Source organism: Heptranchias perlo, chromosome 2 (assembly GCF_035084215.1).
Source record: "Heptranchias perlo isolate sHepPer1 chromosome 2, sHepPer1.hap1, whole genome shotgun sequence".
Taxonomy (NCBI): Eukaryota; Metazoa; Chordata; class Chondrichthyes; order Hexanchiformes; family Hexanchidae; genus Heptranchias; species Heptranchias perlo.
This window is the reverse complement of record NC_090326.1, coordinates 8,957,923-8,976,347: the sequence shown is the minus strand read 5'-3', so window position 1 is coordinate 8,976,347 and position 18,425 is coordinate 8,957,923. Positions and strand designations below refer to the sequence as shown.

Here is an 18,425-nt window from a genome sequence, read left to right as displayed (position 1 = left end):
AAAATTAACAATTGAGCTAGCATCAACTGCCGTTTGCGGAAGAGAGTTCCAAACTTCTACTACCCTTTGCGTGTAGAAGTGTTTCCTCACATCACTCCTGAAAGTCCTGGCTCTAATTTTACGCTATGTCCCCTAGTCCTAGACTCCCCAACCAGTGGAAATAGTTTCTCTCTATCTACCCTATCAGTTCCCCTTAATACTTTGAAAACTTCGATCAAATCACCCCTTAATCTTCTAAATTCCAGGGAATACGATCCTAGTTTGTATAACCTCTCCTTGTAATTTAACCCTTGGAGTCCGGGTATCATTCTCGTAAATCTACGCTGCACTCCCTCCAAGGCCAATATATCCTGCCTAAGGTGCAGTGCCCAGAACTGAACACAGTACTCCAGGTGGGTGCAACCAGGGCTTTGAATAGCTGTCGCATAACTTCTACCCCCTTATATTCTAATCCTCTAGATATAAAGGCCAGCATTCCATTAGCCTTTCTGATTATTTTCTGTACCTGTCCATGACATTTTAATGATCTATGTACATGGACTCCTAAGTCTCTTTGGACCTCCACTGTTTCGAGCTTTTCACCATTTAGAAAGTACACTGATCAATCATTTTTAGGTCCAAAGTGGATGACCTCACATTTGCCTACACTGAAATCCATTTGCCGCAGTTTTGCCCATTCACTTAATTTATTAATATCTCTCTGTAATTTTATGCTTCCATCTACACTGCTTACAATGCTGTCTATCTTTGTGTCATCGGCAAACTTGGATACGTGGCTCTCTATCCCATCATCTAAGTCGTTAATAAATACAGTGAATAGTTGAGGCTCCAACACAGATCCCTGTGGGTCACCACTGGTCACATCCTGCCAATTTGAGTACCTGCCCATTATCTCTACTCTCTGTCTCCTGCCGCTCAGCCAATTTCCTAACCAGGTCAATAACTTGCTCTCAATTCCATGAGCTTCAACTTTAGCTAACAGTCTCTTATGAAGGACTTTATCGAATGCCTTCTAGAGGTCCATATAAACAACATCCAATGACAATTCCCCTGTCCACTACGTTAGTCACCTCTTCAAAAAGTTCAATCAGGTTCGTCAAGCATGACCTACCCTTTACAAATCCATGCTGGCTCTCTCTGATCAGCTGAACATTTTCAAGGCGTTCAGTCACTCTATCCTTAATTATAGTCTCTAGTAATTTCCTGACAACAGACGTTAAGCTAACTAGTGTATAATTCCCTGATTTCCCTCCCTCACCTTTCTTAAATAACAGAGCGGCACGTGCAATTTTCCAATCTAAAGGAACAGTTCCTGAATCAAGAGAACTTTGGAAGATTATAGTTTGGGCTTCTGCAATGTTCTCAACTACTTCTTTTAAAACCCTGGGATGGAAACCATCTGGTCCTGGGGATTTGTCACTTTTTAGTCCCATTATTTTCTTCATTACTGTTAATTTGCTTACATTAATTCTGGTGAGTCCCTATCCCTGATTCAAAATTAATTTCTTTGGGATGTCCGGCACGCTATCCTCTTCCTCGATTGTAAATACTGACGCAAACTAATGTCTGCCATTTTCTTATTTTCATTTACAATCTCACCATTACCAGTTTTTAAGGGGCCCACATTGCTTTTGACCACCCTCTTTTTCCGAATATAATTGTAAAATTTTTTTGTTGATTTTGATATCCCTTGCAAGTTTCTTTTCATACTCCCTTTTTGTAGCTCTTACTATCTGTTTTGTCACCCTTTGCTGTTCTTTGTATCTCCCCCAGTCGCCATGATCTGTGCTATTTTTTGCATTTTTGTACGCTTTTTCCTTTGGTTTTAATTTGGCCTTTACCTCATTTGTTGTCCATGGCTGTTTTTTTTTTTGGCAAGTAGAGCTCTTGCCCCTTAGGGGTATAAACTGGTTCTATATCACTTTAAATTCTTTTTTGAACACCTCCCATTGATCTTCAGTCGTTTTACCCATTAACAAATTTGCCCAGTTTATTGTGGACAGCGTCTGTCTCATCCCGTTGAAGTCGGCCTAAATTTAGAATCTTAGTAGCTGATACGGGTTTCAAACACAACGTTGAACTCGATCATATTATGATCACTATTAGATAAATGAATGCAGAGAGCTAGGAGATGAATGACCAGTTAATCTGCTTTTGGTGGTGTTGCTTGAGGCATAAATATTGGCCAGGACGTGGGAGAACTTGCTTGCTCTTTGTTCAAGTGGATGTAAAAGATCCTATTCAGTCAGTCAGAGTCTCAGTTTAACAGTTCAGCCAAAAGGAGGCAATTCGGACAATGCAGCATTTCCTCAATAGTCTCAGCTAGATCACGTGCTCAAGACCTGGTGTGGCTTGAGCCAACAACCTGCTGACTCAGAGACAAGAATGTTCTCACTGAGTCAAGGCTGAGAAATTATTTTAATTATATTTTTCAAATTTTACAATAATTAGACTGAGACCAAAGTTACTGGTAGCTGTAGTGCAGAGTGTCAGGGAGAAGCTGCAGGGGAGCAACTGCTGCCTCCTCAGCATGACAACTGCAGGTCTCTACTTTTCTAGCTCGTTACGTTTGAGTACAAGTCAGCCAGTAACCCCAGCCATGTCCCTGGAGCAGCGAGACTGAAGCGCAGTGTCTCTACACTCACTGTCCTGTCTGTATCTCCTCAAGCTCACATTCTAGTACTTTGCTTACATCTAGCTGCTCCCACCAGATAATTACCAGATCCCACCCAACGGCCATCTCTCACCCACAATGGTCATTACCTACTCAATCTCGCTTCCCATGCTCAATTCCCATTGGTTAACTTGATCCAATGAACGTCAATCATTCCACTGCTGTTTATCTTGCATTCTTTTACGTTCATCTCAAGCTCCCAAGTGCCAAACCTCTCCTTCCCAATTTGAAAGACACCTTGCCTATCTATGTTGCCATGACAGTTGCTTGGTGCAATGGTGATTTACAAAGTTGACTGCCAAATTTAGGGTTTTTAAAATCAAGTTTAACCTGAATTTTGGAACTCATTTTTAAAGAGACGATTAACAACAAATTGAGCCTGAAAATCAGAAGACTCACTCAAACTCTATAAATCTTTTGAATGCTTCTGAGCAGCTAAATTCACATCTTATTTCAAGAGATCAAAGCCTGCTGCCAGGCTCTAGTCTATATTCCACAGAAGAGCCCTTAAAATTTACTAGCTCTCTGCACTCTCCTGACTGTTTTTTCCCCCCACTTGAGGCTCTCAAGGGAAGGAATTTGCTCACATTTTGAGGTTAGCCAACCTCTCCAGGTTTTAATTCTGCCCATGTTTGTGGTTATGTGCATTTCACTATGGATGAATGAACGATGGCTAATGCAAACTGTGGGGATGCTACCAAATGGAACAGAAGCCAAACAGTGTTGCTTGGGCTCTGGGATATTCTGAAACTTGGGCTGCCTATCTCACTACGTTTCTGACACCCTATTTCACTACATGCACGACAACAGACAAAGACATTGCCTTTCTATCCTGATGGATAAACAAGCAAAGGCAAGGCGGTCAATAGATATAACAAGTTACAAGTATCATTTCAACCAAACTGGATGATCCTGGAGGAATACATTTGTGAATTTAAAAATATTTTAAAAAGGCTTAATGAAGCTGAAAGAAAGAGATATCCTCTCTCGCATCTCACTTTTCCCAGCTATGTTCCCCAACCAGCTAGTACTTTCCTTCTCGTCGTTCACACAGCTGAGAAAGATTTTTTTCAGCATCTCTAGCTTGGCTTCGCAGGAAGAATTATTCAGTTCTTATCTAGAATACAGGGACTAAAATTTGATCATAGTATACAACTTGACTACTTTAGTATCATTAATTCTAATCTCAATTTATGAATTGAAAACACAATGGCAACTAGAATTCTACATCTCTCAGTTTATGGTCCAAATCAAGTTGCCAGCACAATTTGTGGAAATCTGAGATCATGCTGGTCGTTTCTTCCTGACAGCACAGAAAAACTGTAGATATTCCAAATTCAACTGCATCTAGTATTTAAGAAACAAGAATTGCAGAGCATTTGGTCTGGCTGCATGGTACAGCTTCAAACAATGCCCATTCAAATCATTAGTAACTACACACATTGAGTCTTGGCTTGCTCATTAATGTTTAGTGCCAAATAGTAAATGCAGTGGTTTTCAAATAACCTATCATGGCAACGACGCTACTCTTGAAGATTTTAGCCTCAATGAATGGTTGAACTATCTCCATAACAAGTGTGCCAATGTTGATTTCCAGTCAAAAACTGCACTATCATCCCAAAATTTACATTAACACGAGGCAATTACTTGGCCACAAAGGTCAACAAACTATAAGTTGTACAAAGATGTACCACTGTGCTGGTGGGAAGATGGAGACATAAATTGATGTTATTAACAGTTTAGAATGGATCAGGAATGGCTATTACTGTGGCAGCATCAGCTCACTAGCAATAAAATTCGTAACAGGAATGCAAAACTACTGAAATATGTTTGACAGTTGTAAATCTGGTTCTCTTCAGCATCGCCAACACAGATATATTGTGTATAAACTGCTACCTCCATAAGATGTCCTTTAATTAGTATATACACACTAGGATTGAAGAGTGTGAAGGTCAGAGGGCGAATCACGTGATTTCCTTTTAATTATATTTTTAAACAAAGATGAGTGAGACTTGGTAAGTGTGCAGTCGCCATACCAATATGGTGCATGTGAGTGCGTAAAACCAAGAATTAGAGACATATAAAGGCACTACCTACAACTCCCCAGACCTCTCTGAGCATTGGTGATCAAAGCGCACTTCTGGCACCTCATGGAATGAAAGGTTAAGCCTGGGCTTTCTAAGTGGAGCATTACTGATTGCCGTGCCCTGTGTGTGCATCACGCCTTGTGCCGTGCCCTGTGTGTGCATTTTCCCTGGTCCTGGGCCTTGTGTGCGCATTTTCCCTGGTCCCTGGCCCTGTGTGTGCATTATCCCTGGAGCCGGGCCCTGTGTGTGCATTATCCCTGATCCTGGTGCCTGGTCCTGTGTGTGCATTATCCCTGGAGCCGGGCCCTGTGTGTGCATTATCCCTGGTGCCGGGCCCTGTGTGCGCATTATCCCTGGTCCCTGGCCCTGTGTGTGCATTATCCCTGGCCCTGTGTGTGCATTATCCCTGGTCCCTGGCCCTGTGTGTGCATTATCCCTGGTCCCTGGCCCTGTGTGTGCATTATCCCCGGTCCTGTGTGTGCATTATCCCCGGTCCTGTGTGTGCATTATCCCCGGTCCTGTGTGTGCATTATCCCCGGTCCTGTGTGTGCATTATCCCCGGTCCTGTGTGTGCATTATCCCCGGTCCTGTGTGTGCATTATCCCCGGTCCTGTGTGTGCATTATCCCCGGTCCAGTGTGTGCATTATCCCCGGTCCTGTGTGTGCATTATCCCCGGTCCTGTGTGTGCATTATCCCCGGTCCTGTGTGTGCATTATCCCCGGTCCTGTGTGTCCATTATCCCCGGTCCTGTGTGTCCATTATCCCCAGTCCCTGGTCCCGGGCCCTGTGTGTGTCCATTATCCCCGGTCCCTGGTCCCGGGCCCTGTGTGTCCATTATCCCCGGTCCCTGGCCCTGTGTGTGTCCATTATCCCCAGTCCCTGGTCCCGGGCCCTGTGTGTGTCCATTATCCCCGGTCCCTGGCCCTGTGTGTCCATTATCCCCGGTCCCTGGTCCCGGGCCCTGTGTGTGTCCATTATCCCCAGTCCTTGGTCCCGGGCCCTGTGTGTGTCCATTATCCCCGGTCCCTGGCCCTGTGTGTCCATTATCCCCGGTCCCTGGTCCCGGGCCCTGTGTGTCCATTATCCCCAGTCCCGGGCCCTGTGTGTGTCCATTATCCCCGGTCCCTGGTCCCGGGCCCTGTGTGTGTCCATTATCCCCAGTCCCTGGTGCCGGGCCCTGTGTGTCCATTATCCCCAGTCCCTGGTCCCGGGCCCTGTGTGTGTCCATTATCCCCAGTCCCTGGTGCCGGGCCCTGTGTGTGTCCATTATCCCCAGTCCCTGGTCCCGGGCCCTGTGTGTGTCCATTATCCCCGGTCCCTGTGTGTGTCCATTATCCCCAGTCCCTGGTGCCGGGCCCTGTGTGTGTCCATTATCCCCAGTCCCTGGTCCCGGGCCCTGTGTGTGTCCATTATCCCCAGTCCCTGGTGCCGGGTCCTGTGTGTGTCCATTATCCCCGGTCCCGGGCCCTGTGTGTGTCCATTATCCCCGGTCCCTGGCCCTGTGTGTGTCCATTATCCCCAGTCCCTGGTCCCGGGCCCTGTGTGTCCATTATCCCCAGTCCCTGGTCCCGGGCCCTGTGTGTGTCCATTATCCCCGGTCCCTGGTCCCGGGCCCTGTGTGTGTCCATTATCCCCAGTCCCTGGTCCCGGGCCCTGTGTGTGTCCATTATCCCCGGTCCCTGGTCCCGGTCCCTGTGTGTGCATTATCCCCGGTCCCTGTGTGTGTCCATTATCCCCGGTCCCTGGTCCCGGGCCCTGTGTGTGTCCATTATCCCCAGTCCCGGGCCCTGTGTGTGTCCATTATCCCCAGTCCCTGGTGCCGGGCCCTGTGTGTGTCCATTATCCCCGGTCCCTGGTCCCGGGCCCTGTGTGTGTCCATTATCCCCAGTCCCTGGTCCTGTGTGTGTCCATTATCCCCGGTCCCTGTGTGTGTCCATTATCCCCGGTCCCTGTGTGTGTCCATTATCCCCGGTCCCTGGTCCCTGACCCTGTGTGTGTCCATTATCCCCGGTCCCTGGTCCCGGTCCCTGTGTGTGTCCATTATCCCCGGTCCCTGGTCCCTGGCCCTGTGTGTGTCCATTATCCCCGGTCCCTGGTCCCGGTCCCTGTGTGTGTCCATTATCCCCGGTCCCTGGTCCCGGTCCCTGTGTGTGTCCATTATCCCCGGTCCCTGGTCCCTGGCCCTGTGTGTGTCCATTATCCCCGGTCCCTGGTCCCGGTCCCTGTGTGTGTCCATTATCCCCGGTCCCTGGTCCCGGGCCCTGTGTGTGTCCATTATCCCCAGTCCCTGGTCCTGTGTGTGTCCATTATCCCCGGTCCCTGGTCCCGGTCCCTGTGTGTGTCCATTATCCCCGGTCCCTGGTCCCGGTCCCTGTGTGTGTCCATTATCCCCGGTCCCTGGTCCCGGTCCCTGTGTGTGCATTATCCCCGGTCCCTGTGTGTGTCCATTATCCCCAGTCCCTGGTCCCGGGCCCTGTGTGTGTCCATTATCCCCGGTCCCTGGTCCCGGTCCCTGTGTGTGCATTATCCCCGGTCCCTGTGTGTGTCCATTATCCCCAGTCCCTGGTCCCGGTCCCTGTGTGTGTCCATTATCCCCGGTCCCTGGTCCCGGTCCCTGTGTGTGTCCATTATCCCCAGTCCCTGGTCCCGGTCCCTGTGTGTGCATTATCCCCGGTCCCTGTGTGTGTCCATTATCCCCGGTCCCTGGTCCCGGTCCCTGTGTGTGTCCATTATCCCCAGTCCCTGGTCCCGGTCCCTGTGTGTGCATTATCCCCGGTCCCTGTGTGTGTCCATTATCCCCGGTCCCTGGTCCCGGTCCCTGTGTGTGTCCATTATCCCCGGTCCCTGGTCCCGGTCCCTGTGTGTGTCCATTATCCCCGGTCCCTGGTCCCGGTCCCTGTGTGTGTCCATTATCCCCGGTCCCTGGTCCCGGTCCCTGTGTGTGCATTATCCCCGGTCCCTGTGTGTGTCCATTATCCCCGGTCCCTGGTCCCGGTCCCTGTGTGTGTCCATTATCCCCGGTCCCTGGTCCCGGTCCCTGTGTGTGTCCATTATCCCCGGTCCCTGTGTGTGTCCATTATCCCCAGTCCCTGGTCCCGGGTCCTGTGTGTGTCCATTATCCCCGGTCCCTGGTCCCGGTCCCTGTGTGTGTCCATTATCCCCGGTCCCTGGTCCCGGGCCCTGTGTGTGTCCATTATCCCCGGGCCCTGTGTGTCCATTATCCCCAGTCCCTGGTCCCGGGCCCTGTGTGTGTCCATTATCCCCGGTCCCTGGTCCCGGGCCCTGTGTGTGTCCATTATCCCCAGTCCCTGGTCCCGGGCCCTGTGTGTGTCCATTATCCCCGGTCCCGGGCCCTATGTGTGTCCATTATCCCCAGTCCCTGGTGCCGGGCCCTGTGTGTGTCCATTATCCCCAGTCCCTGGTCCCGGGCCCTGTGTGTGTCCATTATCCCCGGTCCCTGGTCCCGGGCCCTGTGTGTGTCCATTATCCCCGGTCCCTGGTCCCGGGCCCTGTGTGTCCATTATCCCCAGTCCCTGGTCCCGGGCCCTGTGTGTGTCCATTATCCCCGGTCCCTGGTCCCGGGCCCTGTGTGTGTCCATTATCCCCAGTCCCTGGTCCCGGGCCCTGTGTGTGTCCATTATCCCCGGTCCCTGGTCCCGGGCCCTGTGTGTGTCCATTATCCCCGGTCCCTGGTCCCGGGCCCTGTGTGTCCATTATCCCCAGTCCCTGGTGCCGGTCCCTGTGTGTGTCCATTATCCCCAGTCCCTGGTGCCGGGCCCTGTGTGTGTCCATTATCCCCAGTCCCTGGTCCCGGGCCCTGTGTGTGTCCATTATCCCCAGTCCCTGGTCCCGGGCCCTGTGTGTGTCCATTATCCCCAGTCCCTGGTCCCGGGCCCTGTGTGTCCATTATCCCCAGTCCCTGGTGCCGGGCCCTGTGTGTGTCCATTATCCCCGGTCCCTGGCCCTGTGTGTGTCCATTATCCCCGGTCCCTGGTCCCGGGCCCTGTGTGTCCATTATCCCCGGTCCCTGGTCCCGGGCCCTGTGTGTGTCCATTATCCCCGGTCCCTGGTCCCGGGCCCTGTGTGTCCATTATCCCCGGTCCCTGGTCCCGGGCCCTGTGTGTCCATTATCCCCAGTCCCTGGTGCCGGGCCCTGTGTGTGTCCATTATCCCCGGTCCCGGGCCCTGTGTGTGTCCATTATCCCCGGTCCCTGTGTGTGTCCATTATCCCCGGTCCCTGTGTGTCCATTATCCCCGGTCCCTGTGTGTGTCCATTATCCCCGGTCCCTGGTCCCGGGCCCTGTGTGTGTCCATTATCCCCGGTCCCTGGTCCTGTGTGTGTCCATTATCCCCGGTCCCTGGTCCCGGGCCCTGTGTGTGTCCATTATCCCAGGTCCCTGGTCCCGGGCCCTGTGTGTGTCCATTATCCCCAGTCCCTGGTCCCGGGCCCTGTGTGTGTCCATTATCCCCGGTCCCTGGTCCCGGGCCCTGTGTGTCCATTATCCCCAGTCCCTGGTCCCGGGCCCTGTGTGTGTCCATTATCCCCGGTCCCTGGTCCCGGGCCCTGTGTGTGTCCATTATCCCCAGTCCCTGGTCCCTGGCCCTGTGTGTGTCCATTATCCCCAGTCCCTGGTCCCTGGCCCTGTGTGTGTCCATTATCCCCGGTCCCTGGTCCCGGGCCCTGTGTGTGTCCATTATCCCCGGTCCCTGGTCCCGGGTCCTGTGTGTGTCCATTATCCCCGGTCCCTGGTCCCGGGCCCTGTGTGTGTCCATTATCCCCGGTCCCTGGTCCCGGGTCCTGTGTGTGTCCATTATCCCCAGTCCCTGGTCCCGGGCCCTGTGTGTGTCCATTATCCCCGGTCCCGGGCCCTGTGTGTGTCCATTATCCCCGGTCCCTGGTCCTGTGTGTGTCCATTATCCCCAGTCCCGGGCCCTGTGTGTGTCCATTATCCCCGGTCCCTGGCCCTGTGTGTGTCCATTATCCCCAGTCCCGGGCCCTGTGTGTGTCCATTATCCCCAGTCCCTGGTCCCTGGCCCTGTGTGTGTCCATTATCCCCAGTCCCTGGTCCCGGTCCCTGTGTGTGTCCATTATCCCCGGTCCCTGGTCCCGGGCCCTGTGTGTGTCCATTATCCCCGGTCCCTGGTCCCGGGCCCTGTGTGTGTCCATTATCCCCAGTCCCTGGTCCCGGGCCCTGTGTGTGTCCATTATCCCCAGTCCCGGGCCCTGTGTGTGTCCATTATCCCTGGTCCCGGGCCCTGTGTGTGTCCATTATCCCCAGTCCCGGGCCCTGTGTGTGTCCATTATCCCCAGTCCCTGGTCCCTGGCCCTGTGTGTGTCCATTATCCCCAGTCCCTGGTCCCGGTCCCTGTGTGTGTCCATTATCCCCAGTCCCTGGTCCCGGGCCCTGTGTGTGTCCATTATCCCCAGTCCCTGGTCCCGGGCCCTGTGTGTGTCCATTATCCCCGGTCCCTGGTCCCGGGCCCTGTGTGTGTCCATTATCCCCAGTCCCTGGTCCCGGGCCCTGTGTGTGTCCATTATCCCCGGTCCCTGGTGCCGGGCCCTGTGTGTGTCCATTATCCCCGGTCCCTGGTGCCGGGCCCTGTGTGTGTCCATTATCCCCGGTCCCTGGTCCCGGGCCCTGTGTGTGTCCATTATCCCCGGTCCCTGGTCCCGGGCCCTGTGTGTGTCCATTATCCCCGGTCCCCGGTCCCTGGCCCTGTGTGTGTCCATTATCCCCGGTCCCTGGTCCCGGGCCCTGTGTGTGTCCATTATCCCCGGTCCCGGGCCCTGTGTGTGTCCATTATCCCCGGTCCCTGGTGCCGGGCCCTGTGTGTGTCCATTATCCCCAGTCCCTGGTCCCGGGCCCTGTGTGTGTCCATCATCCCCGGTCCCTGGTGCCGGGCCCTGCCGCCGCCGCCGCTCACCTTTCTTCAGCTCTCGGTGCCACACCGTCACGATGGTCTTGGAGTGCTTGCGGTGGTGGATGAGCCAGAGGGACAGGGTCTGCACGCTCTGCTGCGAGTTGCTGAGTTCCGCCAGCTTCTTCTCCAGAGCTGACTCGGAAAAGGCGGACATGGCGGTGCCCGCGCAGACAACCGGTGCCGGCCAAGATGGCGGCGGGCGCCTTCGCCGTGACGTCCGCTGCGCCCCTCGTATCGGCCGTGACGTCAGCCGCGCCCCTCGTATCGGCCGTGACGTCATCACGCCCCCCGTATCGGCCGTGGGTCGCCGTGATGGTCCATGTGCTCGGTTCTCCTGTTGCTGCTGGGAGAGGGAAGTTTCAAAAATGCACAGAACAAAATCAGCTGCAAATTGCAGGATACAGTGGAGAATCAAGCAGAGTACAGCTGGGAACTGAAAGAGGAAATCAAAGAGAATGTAGGGGGAAAGATTGGAGGACCACAAAAAAAGGGAACGCTAAAGTCTTTTTCATCGATAATAAAAGCATAGCCAAAGGAAGGGTGGGGCCGATTAGAGGCCAAAAAGAATATCTTCTTGTTAGGGACTAATGGGATAGCTATTTCAAAGAGCCGGCACAGGCACGGATGGGCCAAATGGCCCTCTTGCTGTGATGTACCGACTACGATAAGGCGAAGGGCATGGCCGAGGTACTGTATGAATGCTTTGCACCTGCCTTCACTGGAGAAGAGGATGCTGCCAGTGTCACAGTGAAGGCGGAGGTAGTAGAGAAATTGGATCGGATAAAAATAGATAAAAGGTCGGCAGTAATCAAAGCAGGAAAGTCACCCGGTCCTGATGGGATGCATCCTAGGTTACTGAGGGAAGTAAGGATGGAGATAGCAGAGGCTCCTACCACAATTTTCCAATCCTCCTGTTTCACCAGCAATAACAGCTCCAACAACCTTTATTTTTGGTTTTAAAAAACTGATTTATTTTCATGTACAGCAGTATTAAAAAGAAACCGCTCCATATTCACAACCACCATCATAGGGAAAATTCTAGTCGGGTGAATTATGATCAGAAGGGTCAAACTGATTGCAGATCCAATTAAACATCAGGGAGCTGTGCTTATTGTTTGAACAGAGTTAAAAATTCATTATGATTCTAACTCCAAATAAATGAGCAACCATCTGGATTTGGTGCGGACATCGGCATTTTGTTGTGGGTGGGGAGGAGGGAGGGCTGTTCACATATTCGTCGTTGGGAGCTGAAATCAGCTCTCCCCTCTGTATCACACCAGAGCTCCTACCCAATCCTGCTGTTGCTGCTGCTGTAATTGGGCCCGCACAACTGCATATTGTGGCTGGTTATTTTTGCAAGATCAGGAATCGGATGAGACGTTAAACCAAGGCCCCATCTGTCCTCTCAGGTGGACACAAAAGAACCGGTGGCACTATTTCGAAGAAGAATGGGGGGTTGTTCCCCGGTGTCCTGGCAAACTGAACGTTGAGGGTTCTATAACAAGGGGACATAGATTCAAGGTAAAAGGCGGGAGGTTTAGAGGGGATTTGAGAAAGAACTTTTTCACCCAGAGGGTGGTTGGAGTCTGGAACTCACTGCCTGAAAGGGTTGTGGAGGCAGGAACCCTCACAACATTCAAGAAGCATTTGGATGAGCACTTGAAATGCCATAGCATACAAGGCTACGGACCAAATGCTGGAATATGGGATTAGAGTAGACAGGGCTTGATGGCCGGCGCGGACACGATGGGCCGAAGGGCCTCTATCCGTGCTCTATGACTCTATGACTCTATGACTCTAAATATTTATCCCTCAACCAATTATCACTAAAAAATAGATTAACTGGTCATTGTCACATTGCTGTTTGTGGGACTGCCGTGCGCAAATTGGCTGCCGCATTTCCTACATTACAACAGTGACTACACTTCATTGGCTGTAAAGCGCTTTGGGACCTCCTGAGGTCGTGAAAGGCGCTATATAAATGCAAGTTCTTCCTTTCCTGCCCCCGGTGCGCACCAGCGGTAACTGTTTTACAGTGTCAGCAACAACAGACTTGGGTAGTAGTTGCAGAATGGAGCTGGGGGTGGGGAAGGAGGAGGAGAGAATCCAGTGGGGAGGGGTGAAATCGGATTGGGGAAGAGTGGAGGGGAGGAATGGGAGAAACCTGGAACTGAGCTTCGGGGATGGGGCAAAGAGAGGAGAAACTGGGAATGGAGTTAAGGAGGAAATGAATGGAATAGAATCACAGAATTCCACAGTATAACCCTTTTATTTCATATATTATTGGTTCCAACTTCTGGCTATTCCCCTTCCCCCCCCCCAATATAATGTTCTACACAATTCTCTACCCTTCCGTGACATCCTCCACCCAGGCACCAGGGAGTCAACACACTATGCAAGACTCACGTCTGCTGTTGTGGAAATGCCTGTCTATCAAGTCCCCTACGACAACTGCTTTGCTGCACTACCCTGTGCAGTCTCTTGTCCCACGGTGCCGTGGATTTGCATTCCCCCAAGGTGTTGTCGCCGTCAACAACAACTTGCATTTATATAGCACATGTTGCTTCACATGAGCGATTATCAAACAAAATTTTTACGCCAGCATTCAGCACAGAAAACCAGTTTGTGAGTGCCACACTCCTGGAGGATTTCTGCACTGCCTGCCTTCTCTTCCTACCATTGCAGGTGGCCACCCACTCACTCTCCTCCTGAACTCTCTGCGGCTGCAGGGTGACCAACTCCTGTAACGTACGATCCAAGAAACTTTCAGCCTCTCAAATGCCCTGAGGTGACACCAGCCGCTCCTCAAATTCAGAAACCCCGAGCTCGAGCTCGAGCAGCCGGAGGCACTTCCTGCACACACAGTTGTCCAGGATTCCCCACATAGCACAGGATGTGCATGCAACGGGTCGCAGCTATCCTGTATGCCAATTTCGCCATTTACAATTGATGAAGTAAACCTCCCCCAGTTTTGTCACGTTTTTTGAACCTCCTCACGATCCACCCAGAAAGTCCCCACTGACCTCATTTGCATGTGTCAGGGAAGGGATTCAGATCCACGGATGACACCTGGGCAACAAAGCATAACCGTTGCTCCCGTGACGAATGATTCCAATTGGAGTGCCCTGAACTGCAGCAGAGGAGCACCATAGTGATTGACAGGACCATCGGGCTGTTGAAAGCTTTCACACCTTGAACTTTTTCCGGCACTGTTCTGAAGGTAATGATGTGGAGATGCCGGTGATGGACTGGGGTTGACAATTGTAAACAATTTTACAACACCAAGTTATAGTCCAACAATTTTATTTTAAAATCCACAAGCTTTCGGAGGCTTCCTCCTTCCTCAGGAGGAAGCCTCCGAAAGCTTGTGGATTTTAAAATAAAATTGTTGGACTATAACTTGGTGCTGTAAAATTGTTTACAACTGAAGGTGATGGTGTTGGCACAGTGCTAGTGCCACCTCCGTCCAGGTTACATTGCCTTGGTGCCACCCGCACCCAGAAGTCTGTACCTCCTGCCTTCGATTTCCTCGAGGAGGGCTCGGAGGTCTGAATCTATGAAGTTCTGCGTTCTCCTTCTCTGTGCCATGTCCTCCTGCCCTCAGGGTCCAGATTCTGCCTGCCTAGTCAGAATTCTGTACAAGTATAATAATAGAAAACATGCTAAGACATGCTGTTAAGTTATTAGAGAGTGAAGTGAAAGAGCCAAGCACTGTTCTTCTCTTATCAGCTTGTCTCTGTAAGAATATTGGAAATAGGAAAAAATTGACATCTTATTCTTAATGCTGCTAACCATCATGCTCTGCAGGCGGTGCTGTGTATTTTGCTGAGTGTGTGGCTTATATTGCTGAATTGTAAACTGTTGACTGATGACTGCCCCTTGTTACCCTCATTGTGAGGCAAGACAGCTATGTGGTAAAAGAGGAACAATGACCCAAAAAATGAAACAATAATCCAAAGATAGCGATAAGACCAGGATCATGACGAGATAGCTAGACGAGTGCGGTCAAACAAACTGGCCTCCTTGAAAAACAACCTTGAAAAGGGTGTTGTAGTTAGATGAGTAATGTTAAAACAAGCTGGCCATCTTGAATTCTTTGAAAAACAACTTTGCTAATCTATAAGGGTCTTATGAATAACAACATATAAGGTTCATGCCAGGGGGGACATAAAAACCACATGTTTTGAGCTCGTGGCAGGTAAATCAGTGAAGTCCACCCAGATGTCTACCTCACTGTCGGAAAACTTGAAAAGGCCATGTTGCCAACTTAATTGTGAACTCTGCCCAGAGATCAACGGGGGTAATAATATTGTTTTGATCTTTGTTGTTTAATATTTGATACTTTCACATGTTTGATTCAACTATTAATAAATGAGACATTGATTACTATTTGGTGTCACGTCCGAATCTGTTACAAAAGGATGTGAATAATCAATGTTTCGTGTTGACTTAAAATCAAGGCATCTGAAAGAAAATACATTGAAAAATCGACAGACTTCAGTGGATCACAAAAGACGCGAATTGTTCAAATTCTGCAAGTGAGATTTTTGTTTTGGTATAAGTGATCATGGCAAGAGTCCACGAAATGTTAGAGAAGAAACTGAAAAAGAAACTAAATGGGTCCGAGGAACCTTTAGAATTGGCCTCCGAAATAGTGGAGAAGGATGAAGCTTATGAGACAGCCATAGAATGGGTCGAGGATCAAGTTCGAAATAAAAAGATGAAGGTGAGAGTTGACAAAGGGACAATTATTTGGGTGGCCAATTTGTGCGCAATTAAGAGTGAGGAATGTATTAAACAATTAAAAGAGGAAAAGAGGAATCAGATGGATGAAACTAAGAGACAGTCAGACGAAAAAGAGAGGTTGAAAGGGAGGTCTGACTGACGTCTTGGCAATGCTGGAGAGTTCGCAGTTGGTGGAAAAGACTGCAACAGCATAGGAACCATCTTCAGAGTCAGAAAATATTGCAAGAGAGAGATAGACTTGCAAAGAAAAATCAGAGACTGGAGTCGGAACCCGCCGACTATAGAGGGGCTTTAAGGGAGGTTATGTGTCGACCCATAAATTGGGTAGACCACACACGATGTAAGTTAATGATTCAGGAGTTACGAGGCAAATTGGGCCGACAAGCGGCTGTGGTGGCTGCTGTAACACGAGGAGTCATTGGAGGAACAGAAGGTCGTAGCGACAGGTGTTTCCGATGTCAGAAAATGGGTCATTACACCGTAGACTGTCTGAGTAATGTAGGTCCCCCGGTAGAGAAACAACGAAGGAAATCAGACCATGACTTCTTCAAAAACCGGGAGGGGTGGTAAGGTCCTCGACCTGAAACGTTTACTCTGTTTCTTTCTCCACAGATGCTGCCTCACTTGTTGAGTGTTTCCAGCATTTTCTGTTTTGATTTCACTTTTCCAGCATCCGCAGTAATTTGCTTTTGATTTAGATAAATTAATAACCCTCCTGACTACCCAACAACAGAAACAGATACAACAGTTCCAAGAACAGTTGAGAGTTAAGAGAGATAGTATATGTACAATGACCCAAGCGGGTGGTGATGGAGACGAGGTAGACTGGGAAGGGTTGGCAGAGGAGGCTGCGGACTAGACGACACAATGACACAAGGAGCCAATGATGAGAATAATGTAGATTGCGAAGGCTTAAATGAGGACTGCGAAATGGAAGTCATATAAGTCAAAGAATCATTTTAGCAAACCCTGAGCATGTTACAAGGTAAAAGACCAGAAAGGAGAGAGGCAATCATAGAGGTTCTAGAAAGTGAACCGAGAAAGAGACTAAAACTCCCGGCTGGTTCCTCAGTCTAATTTATTCTCATCATTGGCTCCTTGTGTCATCGGCTGGTTCTCCAGTACCTCCTTTCCATTCACTATACCCCATCCTTCCAGCAACGGGGGAAATGTTTAAACAAGAGAGCCAGTACAAGCCTGATAAATGGTCTTTCCCATATGAGATTTTAAATTGGTATAAAATTAAGTTAAGTAGGAAACATCAGCGATTGAAAATTCAGATCAGAGATAAAGGATAAATGATCTAAAACAGGAGAAAAGGTGAAAAGGGAAGATTCCGTCTCTCCTACTGTTACAAGATACTGGATTTTTCGTTAGTTTTTAGTGTACTGTCTCTTTAAGTGTGTTGCACTCTGCAGCGTGCAGGCTGCAGCAGGCTCCATTTCCTCTTTTTTCACAAAACTGAAGCAGCGTTCACCCTTTGTAGTCCCGATCGTTTAATATAAGCATTTTATTCATTGTGTTTTGTAAGCATCGTACCACTGTTAAATGTATAAGGAGAAGTCAAAAGAGTTTGGAGAATTACTATACAGTTACGGCACCATGTCCTATTTTATGTCTGTGAGATTATTGATCTAAATCGATTGTTTTCTTCACAATTCAGCAAAGTTTCTTTAAATTGAGTTGAAATCTGACAGAGTGTGGAGCTGATGATGAAGCTGGCTCCGCCTTCTTTTCAGTCAGTACTGCAAAGAAGTTGCAAAATCGTGTTGCCTCACCCAGCGTTAGTTCCACATTTGGGATGACTTTGACCCTGTGGGTCTACAGCTGTCCAACAGGGAAGTTAGTCGGTAGCAAAGTGCTCAGCACTCAAGACCACAGACAGTCGAGACATCAGGTCAGGATTGTGTAGGGTGTTCTACTCCGAGTCTCCAAAGAAACTGGAGGTGGAAGAAATAATTCTTTGTGCTTTCTCCAGAGGTGAAGCAAAATGGACAATGTGATATTAATTACATTTATTATTAGGGAGTATAATATGACAGGGGCCTAGAAACTGTAAAATGTGCCATAAATGCCCATAAGGAGGGGGGTCGGGGGGTAGCCCTGATAATAAAGGATGAGATAAAGGCAGAAGTGAGAAAGGATCTTGGCTCGGAAGATCAGGAAGTAGAATCAGTATGGGTGGAGCTAAGAAATAACAAGGGGCAGAAAACACTAGTGGGAATACTTTATAGGCCCCCTAACAGTAGTTATAGTGTGGGACAGAGTATTAATCAGGAAATTAGAGGAGCTTGTAACAAGGCTAATGCAATAATTGTGGGGGACTTTAATCTTCATATAGACTGGGCAAATCAAATTGGCAAAAGTAGTTTGGAGGATGAGTTCATGGAATGGATTCCAGACAGTTTCTTAGAACAATATATCGAGGGACCAGGGAACAGGTTATTTTAGATCTTGTATTGTGTAATGAGACAGGGTTAATTAGTAATCTCATAGTAAGTGATCTTCTGGGGAAGAGTGATCATAATATGATAGAATTTCATATTGAGTCTGAGAGTGATGTAGTTAAGTCCAAAACTAGGGTCTTAAATTTAAACAAAGCCAATTTCGTAGGTATGAGGGGCGAGTTGGCTAAGGTTGATTGGGAAATTAGATTAAAAGATATGACGGTAGATAAGCAATGGCGAACATTTAAAGAAATATTTCATAATTCTCAACAAATATACGTTCCCATTGAGGAATAAAAACGAAAAGTTGGAAAAGTGATCCAACCATGGCTAACTAGAGAAGTTAAGGATAGTATTAGATTAAAAGAAGAGGCTTACAATGCTGCCAAGAAGAGTAGTAAGCCTGAAGATTGGGAGAGTTTTAGAAATCAGCAAAGGATGACCAAGAAATTGATAAAGAGGGAGAAAATTGAATGTAAGAGTAAATTAGCAAGAAATAGGGTCATCGACCTGAAACGTTAACTCTGTTTCTTTCTCCACAGATGCTG

The 18,425-nt window shown here is 49.4% G+C and overlaps 1 protein-coding gene across 4 annotated transcripts in view; it reads right to left on the bottom strand.

The window, feature by feature from the left end:
- The window catches only part of LOC137334994 (regulation of nuclear pre-mRNA domain-containing protein 1B-like), a 68,418-nt gene extending 57,499 nt beyond the window's left edge, over positions 1 to 10,919 (bottom strand). For 3 of the 4 annotated variants that reach the window (XM_068000108.1, XM_068000102.1, XM_068000093.1), the window contains exon 1: positions 10,688 to 10,918. In XM_068000108.1, coding sequence (XP_067856209.1) covers positions 10,688 to 10,838 — 151 coding nt within the window. In that variant the 5' untranslated portion in view covers positions 10,839 to 10,918. Of the gene's footprint in view, positions 1 to 10,687 lie in introns of all 4 variants that reach the window. The other variant, XM_068000086.1, reaches the window with a different exon arrangement.
- Between the last annotated feature and the right edge of the window lie 7,506 nt (positions 10,920 to 18,425).